This window comes from Chelon labrosus, assembly GCF_963514085.1.
Source record: "Chelon labrosus genome assembly, chromosome: 5".
Lineage (NCBI taxonomy): Eukaryota > Metazoa > Chordata > Actinopteri > Mugiliformes > Mugilidae > Chelon > Chelon labrosus.
In genome coordinates, this window is record NC_140341.1 from 10,270,163 (window position 1) to 10,290,286 (window position 20,124).

The 20,124-nt window shown below is 43.4% G+C and overlaps 2 protein-coding genes across 11 annotated transcripts in view; one reads left to right on the forward strand and one right to left on the reverse strand.

The window, feature by feature from the left end:
• The window catches only part of usp9 (ubiquitin specific peptidase 9), a 34,147-nt gene extending 29,253 nt beyond the window's left edge, over window positions 1–4,894 (reverse strand). For all 8 annotated transcript variants that reach the window (XM_084544308.1, XM_084544306.1, XM_084544307.1 and 5 more), the window contains exons 1-2: window positions 4,570–4,894; window positions 371–639 (exon numbers count right to left, since the gene is read on the reverse strand). In XM_084544308.1, the coding sequence (XP_084400434.1) occupies window positions 371–472 (102 nt within the window). In that variant the 5' untranslated portion in view covers window positions 473–639; window positions 4,570–4,894. The remainder of the gene's footprint in view (window positions 1–370; window positions 640–4,569) is intronic.
• A 3,126-nt stretch (window positions 4,895–8,020) lies between these two features.
• On the forward strand, window positions 8,021–19,740 carry med14 (mediator complex subunit 14). 3 transcript variants are annotated; one of them, XM_084545478.1, is made up of 29 exons: window positions 8,021–8,478; window positions 8,847–8,873; window positions 9,002–9,107; window positions 9,868–10,041; window positions 10,154–10,283; window positions 10,401–10,529; window positions 10,700–10,807; window positions 11,617–11,749; window positions 11,848–11,998; window positions 12,096–12,207; window positions 12,460–12,585; window positions 12,749–12,827; window positions 13,158–13,317; window positions 13,454–13,648; window positions 13,747–13,881; window positions 13,992–14,068; window positions 14,182–14,342; window positions 14,449–14,595; window positions 14,840–15,084; window positions 15,730–15,999; window positions 16,173–16,407; window positions 16,886–17,008; window positions 17,185–17,361; window positions 17,624–17,862; window positions 17,963–18,142; window positions 18,276–18,383; window positions 18,480–18,605; window positions 18,704–18,893; window positions 19,004–19,740. In XM_084545478.1, the coding sequence occupies exons 1-29, from the start codon at window positions 8,303–8,305 to the stop codon at window positions 19,075–19,077; spliced, it is 4,293 nt and encodes a 1,430-aa protein (XP_084401604.1). In that variant the 5' UTR covers window positions 8,021–8,302; the 3' UTR covers window positions 19,078–19,740. The 3 variants fall into 3 exon arrangements, with proteins under 3 accessions (XP_084401604.1, XP_084401605.1, XP_084401606.1); XM_084545479.1 differs by having other exon boundaries at window positions 14,870–15,084; XM_084545480.1 differs by lacking the exon at window positions 16,886–17,008.
• Window positions 19,741–20,124: the final 384 nt, after the last annotated feature.

Genomic DNA, 20,124 nt, shown 5'->3' on the forward strand with positions numbered 1-20,124 from the left:
ATAGGCAGCTTGCCTCTCACGTCTCACCACGGCTCATCTTTAACCAACACAGGACTGCACATGCACACGCACAAAGAGACACACACACACACACATCTTTTATCCATCACTCAGGAGGCTCTATTCATTGATGACTCCCCTTCACTCCCTTTCTCCCCTCTTTTCCGCTCCCTCCTCCCTTCCAATTCCCCTTGGGCATCTGTGTGTGTTTAGGTGAGACCAATTTCAGTTTTGTATAAAAAATAAATAAATAAATAAATAAATAACCCGGCGCTGCAGTGTTTTAAATACAAAGACACACATCCTACTTTCTTTTTTCACAGGTTATTTTAATTTCACGTGTGTTAGCTAGCTAAAATATGACACTGACCTGGTTCTGTGGCAGTGGGGGTTGGCTCTGAGCATCAGGTGCCTGGCCCTGGCCCTGACTGTCATTGCCCCCCACCGGAGAGCCACGCGTGGTGGCCGTCATGCTCGCCACGGGGCAGATCTTGGCAATCTTGGCCTCTTAGGGAGCGCTGGCCAGGAGGGAAATCACAGCCACCTCAGCTGTAGAGCAGAGGGAAGAGAGCCCGAACACGCGAGAGAGGGACACAAGCACCTGGAGATCTGGATGTGCTGCTGAGACCATTGCATAACCTGTAGAGGGGGAAGAGGGTCAAAGGTTAGAGCCGTCAGCCGGTTAGTTAGGTTAGCCGTAACGTGCAAAAGCAAACTGAGGTAGCGGATCATTAAAATGTTCTACGGCAGAAATTACTGCGTAAATCAAGTGAACCAGGCTGTGCTCGTCACCTAACAGAAGTTCTGTGTTCAGCGACCAACTACATTTGAGGAGCTGATACAGTTCACTGAATTAAATGTAATCTGATTCACTGCTTCTGAATTACACCTATACAACTTGATCATCATATAATTACAGCTCTACACATGTTCTTGCATCAACCCGCAGAGAAGTGACATTACCGATATCTTTATGCCACTTACGGACACCGAGCACATTTACCAGCAGACAACACTGCAGAGGCGAGTGTCCACCCACTCAGCCTTACAATAATACTGCCCCAAACTTAATGCGTCTAATGTTCCCATTTTTTTTTTTTTATTCCCCACACAACAGCTGCAAAACACGTCAGGATACGCTGAGGTACTTTGGCTAACGCACGGGACATATCAAATTCTGATAGAACCTAAAAGTAATCTTCCAAAAGCCTATTTTAATTTGAACACCGCTAGCACAGACACCCCCCAACGGACACTGTTAACGATCAGCCAGAAGATTATGCCCGTCGCATTTCTTCTTGAGTCCCACCACAGTCAACATTTTAAGGGCAGACATGACCATACAGGTGTGTGTACGGTGGTAACAGAGTGAAGAAAGCACTCAGTCTTACATTTATTTTGTTTTGTTCTTCTATCTGGTGCATTGAAGTACTACTGATTTAGTTATTAGTATGCAAATTATCTCAAACTAATTGGTGCTTAAATTAATTGATGCATCTCTCGTTATAAAGAACTAGTTACTCTAAGATTCAGAAATATCATCTTAATAATAATAACAAGGCGCCTTGGAACGATTTTAATCCGCCATCGCGCTTTCTCTGAATAACGTCATCGCCACCAAATCAGTTCATTACAGCTTTGGCCTTACGTTTGTTATATTTGCAAATTAATTTGTCAATTATAACACAAGTGTACTTGCCAGGCATACTTAAACAGAAAGCCGTGTCTCGGTAACGGTGCAGAACGTCAAAGTTCAGCCAGGAAATTGGTCCGTAAACTGTGACGCTTGGGTAATATCATTTGCATTTACTTTCAAAATGCATTCCTCTCATGAGCACAGTTACGTGCTTCTAAGTTCTTTTACACCAAGTTACAACGCCTACACGTCATAAGACGCAAGACATAAGACATGTCTTATCTCAGCAAAACATAAGTTTGAAAGTGCAATGAAGTAATTACACATATGACAGAAACAGAGACAGGAATTTCCCTTTAAAGAGCGACAATCACAACAACATAATTAAAGCTGCCGATTTTGCTCTTGATCACAAAGTCCTGAAAAGAAATATATTATATTTTTAATCTTCTTTCTGCATTTTGATCTTTAACATTTGTGTTACGGAGGACTTTCAAATTCAGTTAAATCTAAAGATTATTCCCTTTTTTAGCTTCGGAAAGTTGCATAATTATTTTAGTAATGTTTTAAGAGTGGTAGCCATGGTAATTGGGGAATGATTAAACGTATGTTAGCATCAGAGCAGAAAAGTTTAAGTCTAGCATGATATAAAAAGCAGTTAAGGGAAATTTTGCATTTCTGACACCGTCCAAAATCTACCGATACACAATAAGCAGACATTAGCTTAACAGTAATTTGATGTCCCAGGACTGCACGTTTTTGTCTTCCAGTCACTTAAATTAAAACTTAAGCCGTGTCCTGGTTTAGAGGCGAGCAGTTTTGTAATTTACTTCACAATCTGAGCTCTGGAAAAGGACCGAAGCCAAAGCAGTTCATGTGATCAAAATCAGTGAGATGCACAGAGATCCACAAAGAGAGACTGGAACACGATAAAAAGGGAAAAATATGAAGTTTAACCAGTTGAAAGCTCCAGCAAAGTTGGCAATCTCAATACAAGGTGCAACCAAGCTCCTCAGAGCGTAGTCTATTTTACTTCCTATAGGTAAGAGTGTTATTCCCAGAAACATCTAAAGTTGTGTGTGTGTACATTTCATAAAAACGTAGATAAGACAAACAATAAGTTAATATTGACGTCTGTAGGAATGGCAATAGTTTCTATTCTGATGCCTTGAACTAAAACTTGCATCTCTGTTACAACAGGTTAATGTGGATGGAGACATTTGGTAGATTTATTTTTTGTTTAATGTACTGCATAGGGAAGTGCAACTATTTTATTCCCTACATTACAGGTGGCCACTGTCACCTGTTTCAGCATTAGCATTGCAGGTTTCAGCACTCACGCCACACAGTACGGTACAGTTATTGATAAAAGCAAAATCTGGAGAGTGTCTTTGGGTTGCTGGGGACAAAATACCATATTAAGGCTACTATCAGTGTCTACTAAAAGGGGGACAAGGTGGATTACTTCCATGACGCACAAAAACATACAAAAAACATGTGTTTTATCACCAGTGTAAAAAAAATAAAATAAAAAAATGACACACGCCATCAACAACCACTATTAAAAGACACGCTTTGTATAACTGAGGCCTGTTGGACTGAACTGGCTGTAAAATATTAGCCGCACTGTTATTTAAAAACATCTCATTGACGGATACATCGGTCTTGTTACATGATACGCTTTACCTTGTAGTATCTGCAGAAAAAATAAAAAAATAACACGATCCGGATGCACATAAAGTACACAGGAGCATTACACAAGTATCATAACAAACTAGCGACATTAACCACCAATAACAACAGCTGGTTTGGGGTAGTTAACGCCTGCTGCTTGCTTGCTAGCTAGCTAGCTAGCTGCGGCAACTAACGTCAGGTTAGCCTACAAGGCGATCCGCCCAGACAGCAGAGCAGTGGAGGCCTTGTCGTCCAAAGCCCATTGCGCTGAGACATGCAGGCCTCATTATTCGGTTAGGGCCCGACGTTACACTTGTCCTGCAAACCGTTACTGCACAAGAAACAAGCCCAACTGTACACGGAGTCGGTTTAATATCCGAAACCAGTATCGATCCAGCGCCGCTTCCCTCGGCGTTATTGCTGACGAACTATGTCACCGTAACGCCATTTGCAATGAGCATCGGTCATGCTAACGATCTAAACAGTTGATGTTAGCTAGCCGTTTAGCTTGTGTGCCTAGGTAAATACCCCGAGCGTGCAGTTGGGCTAACGTTTGTGTTTTGACAAGCGGCTTGATGAAAATGACTCGACAACTAATTAATATTACATCTATATATATTAAAAAACCGATCCCCGTGTTTAAGCTTGGCGTCACTTTGCAGCCATTTCGGCGTCCCAGCACAAGTTAACCCAGCTAGCTACCGTTAGATAACACAAACGTTAGTGACAGGGGAGTCGTCTATTTCCTGAAATTTAACAGAGTGTTCTGACCCGTATCGCCTGACGCTAAGTTATAAGTTAGCTAAAACAAACTGAAAATAAGATCTCCCGAGGCCTGTGGGGATATAAAAATGTTACCAGCAGGGTTGTACAGATGAAGCAGCTGCAATAAAATATTTTTAAAATATGCGTGGAGAGCATGTAAATTTCGCCAACTTGTAAACATGAAACGTTTAAAAGGAAATGTTCCTTCTCAGTCTGTAGACCGTGTCGAGGACTATTTGCAGGTAGCTAGCATTAGCCTCGGTGAATCTAGCGGGGGGCATGCTAATCAGACTGTTAAGACCATGAATTGCATTTTAATCGCGTTGACATTGTCAAATATCCAGCAAGCAGTAGCTAACACACCAGCAACCCCTTTAAAACACAAGCAATTCAAAATCCAGTACCTTGCACACAACACCAGCTGACGCTAATGGTAGCTGTAGCCAGCTAACAATCACCAGCCAACATACCGAGCTAGTTAGCTAACAACTCACCAGGAATTTGATATGACTTCCCCTCTATTCACGGGCTACGTCCAGCCTTGAACGGTGGTGTCGTCGTATATTACATAAACGTGGCCTATATCAGTGACAGTTTCGCAGGGCACAAACCTGTTACTAGAAAGATCTAATTCCTACGTTTTTTCCTCTGCTTCTGGGTGTTTTTCCTGCGTCACCGGCGCGGTAACAGCCCCCTAACTCTATCTAGTCCGATTTCTGGGGCTTGTCACTTCGGTCCCAGCAGTCACTCACAACTTGAATCAGTTCAACATGGCGGAAGCGCAGTCGGACACGAATGCTGCTCCAGCATTAACCGGCCGGGGCGACTGTGCGAACTCCGGCAAATCAGCGACGTCTGAGAGAGACAGTTTGCACCGCAAACCAGAGCGGCTCGGCTAACACAACACCCGCTGAATGGAAAGGGCATAAAACCCCTTCTCGTTTCTGATATCTGACTCCGGCTCCAGCAGTACAACGTCCAATCCGCAGTTTGAATAAAACCAGGAGGAGAGACGGAGGGGGGGGGGGGGGGGAGAAAAAAAAAAAAATCCCAGCAGCTATATCGCCTCCTATCGCACAGGGTGGTCACAAATGAACATGTTTATTTAAAAATAAATAAATAAATTACAAAAAAAGTCATCATTCAAACACCTTTTGCACTTATTAAAGAGGATGTGGCTGGAAGAAAATACAGACTCACACTTAAACTACACTAAAAACACCATATGGTAGGCTATATTCCAATTGTAAATTCCTAATTCATTGTGGGAAACGGTTTGCAATAATTTATCTGCACACAAGGTAAGCAATATAAGTGTAATGTACACCGATAGAGAAATAAAATAAAATAAAAATAAAAATATAGACTGAATAAAAATAGACTGGTAAACTCAGAGGAGGGGGGGGGGGTAGTTTTATATGTACATAAATTTACAGTATTTGTCAGTCTTTACTAGATGTAAAGAGAAGTAATGCTTAGAGATAGTTAAGATATATTCTCAATTTTATATTTAATCATCTTTTGTTGTATGTATTTCAGTTTTACAGTAAACTTCAATTGGGAGTGACAAAATAAGTCCTTGAAGCAAGAAGACTTTGCCTCTCATTGGAGAACTGTTAGCTATCATGCCACGGTGCATTGTTATTCCAATGTATCCCCTGAGAACTGCTATGACCCCGTCCTTGCCGGTCGCCGACGAGCGTGGGGTGCGAGGGCCCGTTCAACGCTGCTTGCAGCTTTAATTTATCATGCGGTTAAAATGAAGAAAGATTACCCTTCCTTCTCACTCCTCTTTGTTACAGGAATATAGCCTCAAATTTGATTAAACACAAATTAGTTTACCCAAAAAGCAGAAAGCAATCATATCCAAACACAATCTCGCTTCTGAGTGCTTATTAGAAATTATATAGTTGGGAGGAAAAAATACTAACTTAACACCAAAGCCAACTGCAGTATATCCCCAAGATAAATTATGCTAAATAGTATTCATGGCATGTTTAAATCAATTAATATATGGTTAAAATAAACTGTACACTCCTGGTCATAGCTGTATTAACACCATCTTTTCCACCCTCTTCTTTGTGCTTTGCGTACATTACTCCAGGAATATAACCCAACCTTTGCTGTATATTAATTACATTAAATACAAATTAGTATACCCAAAAACAGTAAACAATCATTTTCAAACATATTGCAATATTTCAGTATTTATTAGCAAGGGCATGTTTGTAAGAAAGTACACACTCGCACTTAAAACTGCACCAAAGCCAACTACAGAATGTAGTCAAGACCGATCATGGGAAATGGTGTTCAGGGTACATTTATATTGATTTATATGTGGTTAAAATAAAATACACCCTAAGTAACCCACTTGGAGGCCACTGGGCCCCTAACTCCATCTTCTCCATCCTGTTTGTGTTTTGGGTACTTTACATCAGGGACATAGCACAAAATTTACTGTGTATTCATAAATAATAAACACCAGTGAGTTTACCCATATACAATAATAACGGGCTTACAGCCACGTTTTGGTACAATAAAGCAGGATACACTCCACAGCACTTATTGTGTTATTTGATATTGCACTTCTCATATTGGTAACAATGGTAATTCAGCAATGGTTATCTCAAAAGCCACATGGTGTTTGCGTATGGCTACCTTCCGTTTTCGGTGATCACCTGAGGTAAACAGTACATTACTCTCAGAAGTTTGTTCCCTTATTAATGCAGTGGACACATTAAATCTGTATTAAAAACATTAAATCTGATCTAACTCGAAATGTTTTAAGGTGTTTCCAATGGAGACACTTTGGAGAAGGTTTAGAGGAAATGTTAAACAGGAAGACAAGTGATCAGCCCACGTCTCCAGACATACTCCTTTGATGAGACAGCAAAAAACGAGGCGAATAGAAACCAAGTAATCCAGCGCCCAAGTCATGTAGCTCCTCCTCCCATCCTGTAGATGTTCTTCCTCCTCTGACTGTGGTTTGCCTTGGTCAAAAGTGGGGGCTTCCTGTGGAAATTGAAATGCACATTTAATAAAGGCTGTTTCACAAACAATAACGCAAAGCCACACACACTCTCGCAACCAGTACATAGACCAGTTCAATACATTTATCAATACATCAACAACATTTGTGGCTCTTTTTTTTTTATTTGCACATCAACACACATCTGTACAGTTACTTTACTATTTAGAACCACACTTTTGATGTATTCATTGTATGTTTTATATTGTCTTTTTTCTCTTACTGCACCAAACACCATGACAAATGCCTTGTATGTGTGAGCATATATGCTCAAGGTTTTCATTGATCACATGCTTAATGTACAGGCACAACAACAGTGAAATTAAATTGCCACAGCTCCCAACTGTGCAAATAGCAGGTAATGTATGATTCTGAACTAGTTTGGGAGTAAATGAGTAAATTAATGGCAGAAACTACAATTATTTATATATTTCAAATCCTAACCCTTTAATAAAGGTGTATCTTGAACGTTAAGTGCTTTTCAGTGAAGCCCCAAGTTAATACTACTACACATATTAGAATTTGAATACATTATAATCAAATCTTTACATACTATCATGCAAATATTAGTATAATCAGCAGCATGTAATGTAATTTTAAAGGGTAGTATCTCATAGTGTTGCTGTTGGTCTAGTTTAAATATAGGTTGCTGCCCACCTGCTATTTTTGGCAGTTGTTTATTCGTCAACATCCTTCCTGTTAACTGTTACCAAGGCAACAAATTAGAGGAAACGTTAATCAAGTTGCAAGCTACGCTAAGCCCGTGAACACACAAGCATTATAACGCGTATATCTTGCATTGTGAACCTGACATTGAACAAATTGTTTGGCCCCCAACGGAAACGCAGCGGCCGGCCGAGAGAGAGAGACATTCGTGACTCTCGCTCCTCAGAAGTCTTGTCGGGGTTTTCCTTCCCACCGCGTTTATGGTAATCATTCCCGACAGCAAAGATGGCGGCTTGAGCGGCGCTGAGCCTCCTCAGTAATGAGTTACCAAATTTTAAGTATTTGCAGAGTTTTCCACTGATCGGAGAAACCAAGTCCATGCGGATAAACTCTTTTCGTGAAAGAAATGTTGTGAAACTGCGAGAAAAAAATCTTTTCACAAGGAGCTAGCGAGCACAACTACGACCGTTTTTCTCCGTTGTGGCGCTGGGTGTGCATCGGCGTAGCTAACTGGTCCGTATCGTCATTGTAAAATGGCTCCGGTGCAGATCGGGTCAGATGGGCAGCTCGTCCCTCTCGGGGGTCCGGTTGTCTCGGGTCCGCAGCCGCCACCACCGGGAGCCCCGGCTACACAAGGGGTCCGACTCAGCCTGCTAATTGAGTTTCTTCTCCAAAGGACCTACCATGAAATTACACTACTGGCAGAACTGTAAGTAACAGTTAGCATTGTAGGCCTCAAAGCTAACTGGCGGACTAACCGGCTAACGTTAGTAAACTAAAGAGGATGCTACTTCTTCCAGACACTGAAATAAACATTTTAAGTTTGGGCTATCGAGTTGCTTTTCATATTCACTATGATCGAAACCTTAAAACATGTAGATAACACAGAGAACTACAGTTATTTGAGGGGGGCGCACAGGTAAACAACACCTGACAATATGCCTCAACATCAAACTTTAACGTTAGCTAATGTTTAGTTGATTTGTTATTGTGCTTCTGCCATTTTCACCTGATTGCTTGATCAATTTTGTGAGTAAATGCATTATACTAATTACATATTTAATATTTATCTTCCAGTCTTCCCAGGAAAACGGACATGGAAAGGTGTGTCTCCTTCAGATTTCATTCATTCATTCATTCTTGTTTATCCCCTCGCTAAGTTTGCCACTCATTAAGTCAAGTCGTTGCCTTTAAATTTTATTTTAACCTTTTATCTCTTGTTTCTTCTCCAGGAAAATTGAGATCGTTCAGTTTGCAAGTCGCACCAGACAGCTGTTTGTCCGCCTCTTGGCTCTGGTGAAGTGGGCAAGCAACGCAGGCAAAGTTGAGAAGTGTGCGGTAAGTTGTGTGTGTGTTATTTACTGGTATTGCGGATTTTTATAATGCGCTGCTGTTGGACCTGTTGCACCAGCTGCACGTACACTCGGTTGTAAGAATAGACCGGATGTAAAAGGTTTTTTTAAGACCTACATAGAAGACTAAATCTTACACCTGGCAAGAGGCAGGTGTACGTGAAAAGTCTTGACCAGTTTTCATGATGGAAGTAATATCTTGCATCTAATTTACAGACTTCACTATCAGCATTTAGGTGGGATGAGAGAACACACAAATTCTCTGGATATATATATATATATGGATATATGACTTATTCAAAGATTTTGTTTCAGTAAAGGTTCAGATTGTGTGTGTGTGATGCAGTGGCATGGTTCTGCTCATGAACACACACACATCTTGAGGGAGTACACTGCCAAAAATGTGTGCGTAGGGATGGATCGCTCGCATAGTACGTACTTATTGTAGAGTTCGATCATCATTTTCTTCCCTTCACAACAGGAGTACTTTAATTTTTCTTTCTTTCCATTTCTTGGCTCAAGTGTAAGGTTGGCGACCGCAGCACCGTGACCGTCGGTGGTAGCTGCGTGCACTTTTAGATGGTGCAAACTGGTATAAATATTTATCACGAGGCTGGACATCGCTAAGCTCAGTGTTGGGCACACACCCAACTTTTTTGGTGCAATCGGCTCCTTGTGTCTGAAATCAACTTATCCCCCCCCCCCCCCCCGTCCCCCCCACCCATCTATTGTATCCATGGTAACAGATGATCTCCAGCTTTCTGGACCAGCAGACTATCTTGTTTGTGGATACCGCCGACAGGCTGGCGTCGCTGGCCAGAGATGCCCTGGTGCACGCTCGCTTGCCCAGCTTTGCCATCCCGTTTGCCATCGACGTCCTCACCACGGGGTCGTACCCTCGCTTGCCCACGTGCATACGGGTAAATCTTAAACTTCCTTTAAGCAATCGTCTTGCATGAAAACAAGACGTGAAATGTTCTCCCTTGCGTGTTTGGCATGTCAGCACAACTGTTTCTGTGACTGTTTGTCTAGGATAAGATAATTCCTCCAGACCCCATTACGAAGGCTGAGAAGCAGACCACCCTGAGCCAGCTCAACCAGATTTTGCGGCACCGCCTCGTCACGACAGACTTGCCACCGCAGCTTGCAAATCTCACTGTTGGTAAGCGGTTTGTGTTGTGTATTTTAACCGACGGCCATAACTTCTTCAGCGGTTTGTTTCCACCTCTGTTGAGAAGAGCTAATGATTACATTTTGCCCGTGTGTATATTGTGTGTAGCTAATGGACGTGTGAAGTTTCGCGTGGAAGGAGAGTTTGAGGCCACGTTGACCGTGATGGGAGATGACCCTGATATTCCCTGGAGGCTACTCAAGCTGGAGATTCTGGTGGAGGATAAAGAAACTGGAGGTAAGGCTTCCACTCGTTCAGCTTAGCTTTTCTCTGTAGTGGGTAACATTTACAAGCTGATTAAGTGTCTACTTAATTACTAATGTCTTTCCCTTTCTCTCTCCATCGATTTGTCTCTCTGTCACCCCATTCCCACGGTTTATCCCCCCTGCCTCATTCTGTATTGACAGACGGCCGAGCCTTGGTCCACAGTTTGCAGGTGAACTTCATCCATGAATTGGTCCAAGCACGTCTCTGTGCAGATGAAAAACCTCTACAGGACATGTACAACTGCTTGCGTATCCTTTCTTAGTTTTTCTTGATCCACACATACAGGAATTTCGTTTGTATGTCCTTTTGGCTTTTGTCCCAGTCCGCTCTGAACCACTGCAGTAGGGCGGGAGTGTGAGTTGGAGCATATAGAGTATTGACTGGTCGAGCAGACAAGTGCAGCATTCCAATGAGAAACACAGCTGCAGAATCGCACCCTTCTTAGCCTCCGTTCATTAATTCTGAAACAACACAACAACCTTTTGTTAATGACAAGGAAAAGGCAGTACTGTTCTTCCTCCAGCCAGTCAGCCAGATCATGTGAGGTATCATAGAGATGTGTGCTTCAACATTTGTTGATATTGAAGTATAAAACGATGCAACTCATCTACAGGCATGTTACATTTTCTACAAAATGCAAGTTAAAAACCAGTGAAGCAACATTTTTTTTTTCCACCAGGCAGTGATTACGATTCGTTGTCAGTGAGAGACTTATGAGTCTTTGGTAAAATTAAGCTTTCATGCAGAGAGAGAGAAACAACTGCTTGTTAGCATTCATGCTACCATCAAAGTCCTTAATCAAGCATGCGAGTTGTGCACAACTGTGCTAATCACAATGCTAATCAGTACATCTCTGCTCTCGCTTTCCCCCACCGCCATGTCAAAGAGCGGTCTGTGTGAGGCACAGACACCCCTTTTACTAATGCAGCGTGTCTTGAGGATATGCGTGCGAGTGTGTTTCGAATGCTAATGGGAAGATGTTTATCATACTTTACCTCTCGTCCACCTGGACCGGTATTTTCCCACACTGCGTTTTCTTTAACTGCATTGTCTCCAGACTCCTTTTGTCTGTCACTGCAACTCGAGGTGCTCCACTCTCAGACGCTGATGCTGGTCAGAGAGCGCTGGGGAGACCTGGTGCAAGAAGAGAGATATGTGCCCGCGAAATACCTCACGCTCACTGTCTGGAAGTAAGACTTCATTGAGTGTTTTTGCATGTGTGGCCAAAAAACAAAGGGTTCTAAGAAATAATTTAATGTCTTTTTTGTTTTTTTGTTTTTTTCTCCAGCCAACAAGTTTTGGGTAGAAAAACGGGTACGGCATCAGTACATAAAGTCACTATCAAGATTGATGAATCAGACGGATCTAAGCCATTACAAATATCTCACGAGCCTCCCCTTCCTGTCTGTGACTCGAAATTAATGGAGAGAGCTATGAAGGTAAAGTGCTCATGATTTCAATGTAATATAAGGGCCCGTTTATCTTACCATACCAATTTAATAACATTATTTTTGTCTCATTTCTTTTTGTTTTTAGATCGACCACCTGTCAGTAGAGAAACTTCTGATTGACAGCGTGCATGCCCGGTCCAATCAGAAGCTGCAGGAGCTGAAGGCCATTTTAAAGACGAACAATCCCAACGACAACTGTATGCGTGAACTTTTCTTTTTTTTTTTTTAATCATTGAAAACGACATTATCTGTTGTCTCCTATTAACTAACTGCAGCATTATTAAATGTCCACTCTAATGGCGCAATTTTTGTTTGCACATGTTCAAGGCTCCCGTTAGCTCGTAGAGATGTTCTCTTTCACCCCACATTATTCTCCTGTCAACTATCTGTAACCGTGCCGTGGAGTCATTTGCACATATATGTTAAGTGCGTATTCATTTTTATTTCAGCATTCATCGAGACTGCTTTACCCACACTTGTTATTCCGATACTGGAGCCCTGCGGACGCTCAGAGTGCCTGCACATTTTTGTAGACCTGCACTCTGGCATGTTCCAACCCATGCTGTATGGATTAGGTAAGCAGGAGCAAATGTTATGTCATAACTGTAACTTTTTATTTTTTTGTTGATTGTGTTGATGTAAGAGTATTAGCTTGGAACAATAAAATTCCTACTTTTCCTCTGATATTCTGCTTTTTACGGTTCTGTATGCTCAGCTCTGTGTGTTCTCTCTCTGTAGATCAGTCCATGCTGGACGACATCGAAAAGACCATCAACGATGACATGAAGCGCATCATATCTTGGCTTCAACAGCTAAAGTTAGTCCACCTCAAGTAAATATGAAGAAAAAGATATATTTGTGTGTGTGTATCGCATAGATGAGAGGAGAAGTAGTTCAGTAGATTACAGTAGTGGAGAGGTAAGAGTCAACAGTAAGAGTCTGAGTCTGACGCCTGCTTCTAGCTTGTCAAAACGGACTAATTGCAGCCAGCGGCAACACTTGGCTAAGCATGAGCATGATGGGTGTTGAGATGAATTGCTTGAGCTGTAAGAGTCTCACACTAGTGTCAGTGTCAGAGCAATGTTTATGAGTACGAGCTGTGAACTCGAACTGAAGAGGCCGACTTCTTTCTTTCTTCTCCGATCAGGTTCTGGTTGGGCGAGCAGCGCAGTCGACAGTCAGTGAAACACCTTCCCACTGTGTGCACTGATGTCCTTCACCTCTCCAACTCGGCTTCTCACCCCATTGGCAACTTGTCCAAACACAAACTCTTCATCAAGCTCACGCGTCTGCCACAGTACTACATTGTGAGTTACTCGGCCACCGTGCTGCTGAGAGTACCATGACTTACGTTACAGTCACGGTAAATTGCTTTTTAAAATTGCTTTATTTCCTCCCTTTAAGTTGCGCTCGTATATCTTCCCTCCCTTTAATCCTTTGTAGGTGGTGGAAATGCTCGAAGTGCCTAGCAGTCCCACAGCGTTGCAGTACAAGTACTCTTTCCTGTCAGTGACACAGTTGGAAGGAGAGGACGGACCCATGTGTGCGCAGCTTCTGCAGCATTTCAAGCCCAACCTAGAACACCTTGTCCAGGACACGACCACAGGGAGAGGGGCCCGACCCGGGACTAAGAGAAAGGTAGTGAACGCTTAAAACATCTTTCATCAAATGGACATAAATGGGTTCCACTTGATTTAAATGGATTCTAAAACATGAATTTGCTTTTGCCTCTGTAGATTTCTGGAGACCAAGGGGAACCAGAGCCAAAGAAGCCCAAGCGGTCTGGAGAAATGTGTGCCTTCAACAAAGAGCTGGCACACCTAGTAGCGATGTGCGACACCAACATGCCTTTTATTGGCCTCAGAACAGAGGTAAGTCACTGCTCAGAAAGTTTGAATTAGCATTTGTCTTGATTATTAGAAACAATCCCAGTTTTAGGATAACGCTAACTCTCCACGTCTTCCTGTTTGTCTGTGAGTAGCTGTCCAACATGGAGATTCCAAATCAGGGCGTCCAAGTGGAGGGAGATGGCAGCAGTCATGCAATACGTCTACTGAAGTAATGACACAAACATTTCATTTATACAAGGAAATGTTTTTGTGCAAAGTATGACACAAAGGTTTTACGATTGTAAAAAAGAGTCTTGAGATTTATTGTGTTTTATTTTTCAGGATTCCTGCCTGTAAAGGTGTAGGAGAGGAGACCAGGAGAGCTTTGGATCGTTCCCTGCTGGACTGCACCTTCCGGCTGCAAGGAAGAAACAACCGAACCTGGGTGGCTGAACTGGTGCTCGCCAACTGCCCTCTCAACAGCACACACAGCAAGGAACAAGGTACACACCAGGAGCAGGAGTTATATGTCTTCCAGTAATAAGAGAAACTTTCGCCGTCTGCTTCGAGGCCCAGCTTCTAAACGAGCCAATCTTTCCTCTGTTTTAGCTTCCACGCGGCACGTCTATCTGACTTATGAAAACCCTTTGTCGGAGCCGGTGGGAGGTCGGAAAGTCGTTGAGATGTTCCTTAATGACTGGAATGCCATAAGTCAGCTCTACCAGTGTGTCCTCAACTTCTCTCGTGCACTGCCAGGTAAGTGCTGCAGGAGTGTAATTTAATGGCTATCACTCTTGGATCACCCACCTTACCATGCATTGGATTGCACATGTATGCAACTACAACAAAGCTGAAGTTTTTTTTTGACCTGTTTTACAGTTTATACAGAAAATGTTAAGTTAATCGAAGTAAAAATGGAAAACATGAGTTGTAATTCATCACCAGCACTGAACGAAACACACACATCTAATATAGCTGCACACGGACTTCTTCCCTCCAGAGATGCCATCTTACTTGAGCTTGTTCTCAGAGGTGCGGCTTTATAACTACCGTAAGCTGGTGCTGTGCTACGGCACCACGAAGGGCAGCTCCGTCACCATCCAGTGGAACTCCAGCAGCCAGCGATTCCACCTTTCCCTGGGCACCGTGGGGCCCAACTCGGGCTGCTCCAACTGCCACAATATCATCCTCCACCAGCTACAAGAGATGTTCAACAAGAGCCCAAATGTCATGCAGCTATTGCAGGTACGCAGACTTTTAAGGTCCCTTTTAAATGTGTTCACCTTTACTACTTTCTACAATGACACTGTACCACTAGCTACTAGCTACTAGCACCCCCAAGTGCAGAGCGAGACATGAAAAATATGTTTCTGTTTTACAGGAAGAGGAAAGAGATCCATTTATTTATGTATTCAATTTAAATATACTTTTTGACATATACAGTATTAAGCATGTTACACAATCAGTGAATGAACAGACACAGGAAGAGAATTTGGAAATTGTACTGTTCATTTCACTGTGACTTTAATATCAGCGGACAAATCAAGTGTAAATATACCAGATTTTTTGGTATTCGTTTGGTTCATGCTCTTCATTTGATATATAAATGTTAAAGCTTCTGGTATTATCTTTCTTGCTTGAAATTATCTTTACCATGTATTTGTTTCTGGGATTTGTCAATAACTGGGGACAGAGGGACATCCCCAGATGACATGGAAATGATCTACTTTATTCCATCATTTCTCCAACATCTTGTTTGTATTTATTCATCTTTTCTTTCTGCGTTATAAAATATCTAATAATGTTTTTCCATCCATGTTCTCACCATGACAGGGAGCCAGTCGTTTTTTTCCTCACTGATGCTCAAGAATCTCTCCTTTGTTTCTCCAGGTGCTCTCCGACACACTGGCTCCTCTGAATGCAATCAACAAGCTACCAACAGTGCCCATGCTGGGCCTCACCCAGCGCACCAACACTGCCTACCAGTGCTTCTCCATCCTGCCCCAGTCGCCCACTCACATCCGACTGGCGTTCCGAAACATGTACTGCATCGACATCTACTGCCGCAGCCGTGGAGTGGTAGCCATCAGAGATGGAGCCTACAGTCTCTTTGACAACACTAAGATTGTAGAGGGCTTTTACCCTGCTCCGGGACTCAAGGTACTCAAGGCTGTGAAACTTCAATTTCTTTTGTTTGGACACTTGAAATCTTTACCCAAACAATAAACATGATGTGAGGTTAAGCCAAGGATTTTAATACAAATCTGCTGCTTTAGCCTGTTAGCCACATTTTCACCTCAGATGCTACCTTCCTCTTCTTTTCCTCTCTCTAGACGTTCCTGAACATGTTTGTAGACAGTAACCAGGACGCTCGCAGGCGTTCGGTCAATGAAGACGACAACCCGCCCTCGCCGGTGGGTGTAGACGTGATGGACAACCTCATAAACCCGTTGCAACCCCAGACAATGAGAGGGGGTGCAGGGGGCGTTTATCCTCCTCTCACTTCACCGCCACCAAATTACCACGCCAACGTGACGCCCTCGCCATCCATGCCCACCCAGTCGCCAGGTAATGGGGCCGCGTCGTACGTTTTGTGTTAGTCTAAATACATGTGAGTGAATGTCACCCTGTACCGTCTGTGTCATCTCTGCTTGTTAAGCCGCCACACAACATTACGAACAACAAATTGCTGTTTTATGAACACGTCACATTGCTGTCACCAGCCTCCCTGCTGACCTACTGTATGTGTGTACGTCAGAGAACAGGGAAGCGCAGACCATGTGTGCCCGTTATAATTTTGTCAAGCCATGAGATCAGACGCGCTTCTCCAGCAACATGTACACACCTCGCAGCCAAGAGGGAACAAAGCATGCATTTAGCCGTGCTTCTTCCATTTCTCCCCCATCTCAGCCCGCCAGCCAGAGACTACAGCCCTTCCGCCCGGCTTTAGCTTGTGTGCACATGAGCGACTGAGTGTGTGTGTGTGAGGAGTACTTGTCCTTAGAGTCTGATGAGCCCTTTGATGTGTGTATGTGTGTGTGTGCAGGGAACATCCATGCCTCTGGCTCCCCTAGTGGAGCTCTGAGGGCACCCTCTCCTTTCGGGCCCACCCCGTCTCCATCTTCCCTGGGCATAGCCATGGGCCAGACCAGCTTTGCCAGTCCCCACGGTAAGCAGCAGGCCAGAAATGGTAATTCTGCTCTGCTGGGCGAAGGCTGGTACGGGCTGAACTGAAAATCTTCTGCAGACTTTAACCAAGCATGAGACAAAGAGGCCTTTAAACCGTGGGTTTTCTTTATTTTAAGTCTTCCTATGTGTCTAATGGGTGTCTCTCCTTCACCCTAGGTCCTCTGGACCCCAGCTCTCCGTATGCCATGATGTCTCCCGGCCATAGGGGCCAGTGGCCAGGTTCACCCCAAGTCTCGGGACCCTCTCCTGGGGCTAGGATCCACGGCATGTCCCCTGGCAACCCTTCACTGCACTCACCTATTCCTGACCCTCATTCTCCACGTGCTGCGACCAGTAAGTGCTGCTGTGTTGGTATTGTTTTATTGTTTTATTGTTGTACTTGGTCTGCTAATGCTGACTTGAATGTCGTGGCCAATAGTGATAGAGATCATTGGGAAAAAGATAAAATGCCGACTGTTTGTAATGTTTCTTTAATATTATCGGTGAATATTAATGATTGTGATACTGAGCCCACTGATTTCATACTTATTGGTGAAGTTCATAGTTCTACAACTTCACATTTCTCCCTGTGTTTCCTTTTTTTTTTTTTTTGTAGGTTCACAAGTCATGCCTACCAGTATGCCTCCGCCCCGCAAGCTACCTCAGCGCCCCTGGGCTGCCTCCATTCCCACCATCCTCACCCACAATGCCTTGCATGTGCTTCTGCTCCCCTCACCCACTCCCTGCCTGGTGCCAGGCCTGGCAGGAAGCTACCTCTGCTCGCCGCTGGAGCGCTTTCTGGGTTCGGTCATCATGAGACGGCACCTCCAAAGGATCATCCAGCAGGAGCCCAACGTGAGCGTCCCCGCAGATTGTCCAGAGAAACTTGTCTGTGTTAATTATTTCCGAAATGACATCATTCATAACCACCTGTACTGTGTCACCTCCCTTCCAGTTATCTATTGTGAATTCTAATGAGCCCGGCGTCATCATGTTCAAGACGGACGTCCTCAAGTGCCGAGTGGCTCTCAACCCAAAGAACTATCAGACGCTGCAGCTGAAAGTCACTCCAGAAAATACAGGTCCCTGGTCCCAGGAGGAGCTTCAGGTGCTGGAGAGGTTCTTTGAGACGAGGGTAAGTGAAGGCATCGTTTCGTGAGTCTTTGAGAACATTAAAACCTGATTAGTTAACAGTGCTAAAAGGTTAGTACCTTTAACTGCATCCGGTGTTGCTGTAATTAATCCACCTTCTCTTATTTCTTTTCTAGGTTGCTGGTCCTCCCTTTAAATACAACACTCTGAATGCCTTCACAAAGCTGCTGGGGGCGCCCACGAACATCCTTAGGGACTGTGTGCGCATCATGAAGCTCGAACTGGTGTGTAGCCGTTTCTTTGTGCATTTCTTCCTCCAGGTTCTGACCTTGGAGGTTGTGTTTGAACTGTGCTACATGAATAAATTTGTCTTCCTGCAGTTCCCTGACCAGGCTGGACAGCTGAAGTGGAACGTGCAGTTCTGTCTCACCATCCCTCCCAGCGCTCCCCCCATCGCGCCTCCTGGCACCATCGCCGTGGTGCTCAAATCCAAGATGCTCTTCTTTGTAAGCCTCAGCAGTGTCTTTTACTTTAGCCTTCTGCAGCCACCACACAATATGAATATTTGAATCGACCTTTGTATTTGGTTGGTTTTCCCACACAGTTGCAGCTGACCCAGCGTATTCCAGTACCCCAGGAGCCAGTGAGCATTATAGTCCCCATCGTGTACGACATGGCAACGGGCCTCACTCAGCAGGCTGACATCCCCAGACAGCCCAGCTCCTCTGGGGCAGCAGCACTCATGGTGTCTAATATCCTCAAGAGGTTCAACGAGCTGCATCCTGCCAGACAGGGTGAGACGCGCTGAATAATTTATTGCTCTCAAACGCAACAGAATATTTAGTTTTGTTATTGACACTTTATGCAAAACCCTTTTTGCTGACCATGTTCTTCTTCCTCCCAGGTGAGTGCACCATATTTGCATCAGTTCACGAGCTGATGGCCAACCTCACTCTTCCTCCCGGCACTCGTCAGTAGAAAGAACAAATTCGGAGGCTGTGCTGAACCTCAACTGGAGTCTCTTAAAGTTGGCGGACGGACCATCCCCGACCCGACAAGACATAAGAAAGCAAAAGCTGTGGTCCCAAGATGTCAGAATCCTCTCTGCTGTTAAGAAAGGGATTGAAACAGTCGTGGACCACAGTCTTTATTCTTACACATAAGATTTATGGTGAAGGTAGATCTTCTAACGAGGACGACATTGGATGCAAAAGGATATAATTGTTATTTTTCTCCTCCAGGTGCACTTGTAAACAAGATTATCTATTGAAATTGAGATTGTTTACGAAAATATGTACATTGTTGTATATTTGTTTGTTGAAAAAGAATCAGGTGAGGTAGATTTTTGCTAGAGCCTTGTCTTCAGTTTTCTTATTTTTTTCTTTTTTTTTTTATGCCAAACTGATATTATTGTAGTATCAGGAGATATATTCCTTAGCAAACTATTTAACTGTCTTCTTGCCTTTACTTTGTCAATACCTCTGCATTTTTATTTCATACTTTCTCTTTGGATACTGTAAAACTGTGACAAACTTTATAAGCCAGTTGTATTTTATTAAGGGGTTGATTGGGGGGGACTCGAGGCATCTTGTCCGACTTTCCTATTTAATAAACCAAGCCCACAGTTGGTTTGTGCTTTGAGGATGTTCCTCTCGCAGTGGTAAAATAAATCAAGCGGCAATGTCACACAAAAACTTCACGAATACGAGGCGATTCTAGAGAAGCGCCGGCAACAAAAATGGACATTAAAAGTAAAAGTGCTCGTTATCCATCTCACATACGGCAGCTATAAAGCAATATGTTGGACGTTAACTCATACTGCTTTAATACATGGATCCATGGCCTTTTTTGTACGAATTTTAAAAACACTTTCCCACTGAGTAATATCATTTAATTAAAAATATACAGTGTTAAATAAGTGATGGCTTACGTTTTGACCCCTTTTAATTCAGTATTTCGTTTGCCTCAATCACTTTGACTTCTGTCAGTATTTCATTCAAATGAGAGTCATCTCTTCTGCATTAT

Excerpts from the sequence above, each read along its gene's own strand:
- med14 (XM_084545478.1), top strand. The coding sequence starts at position 8,303 with ATGGCTCCGGTGCAGATCGGGTCAGATGGGCAGCTCGTCCCTCTCGGG. Across the intron at positions 17,362-17,623 it reads TTCTCCACGTGCTGCGACCA|GTTCACAAGTCATGCCTACC; the intron begins GTAAGTGCTGCT and ends TTTTTTTTGTAG. Across the intron at positions 18,143-18,275 it reads AGAGGTTCTTTGAGACGAGG|GTTGCTGGTCCTCCCTTTAA; the intron begins GTAAGTGAAGGC and ends TTTCTTTTCTAG.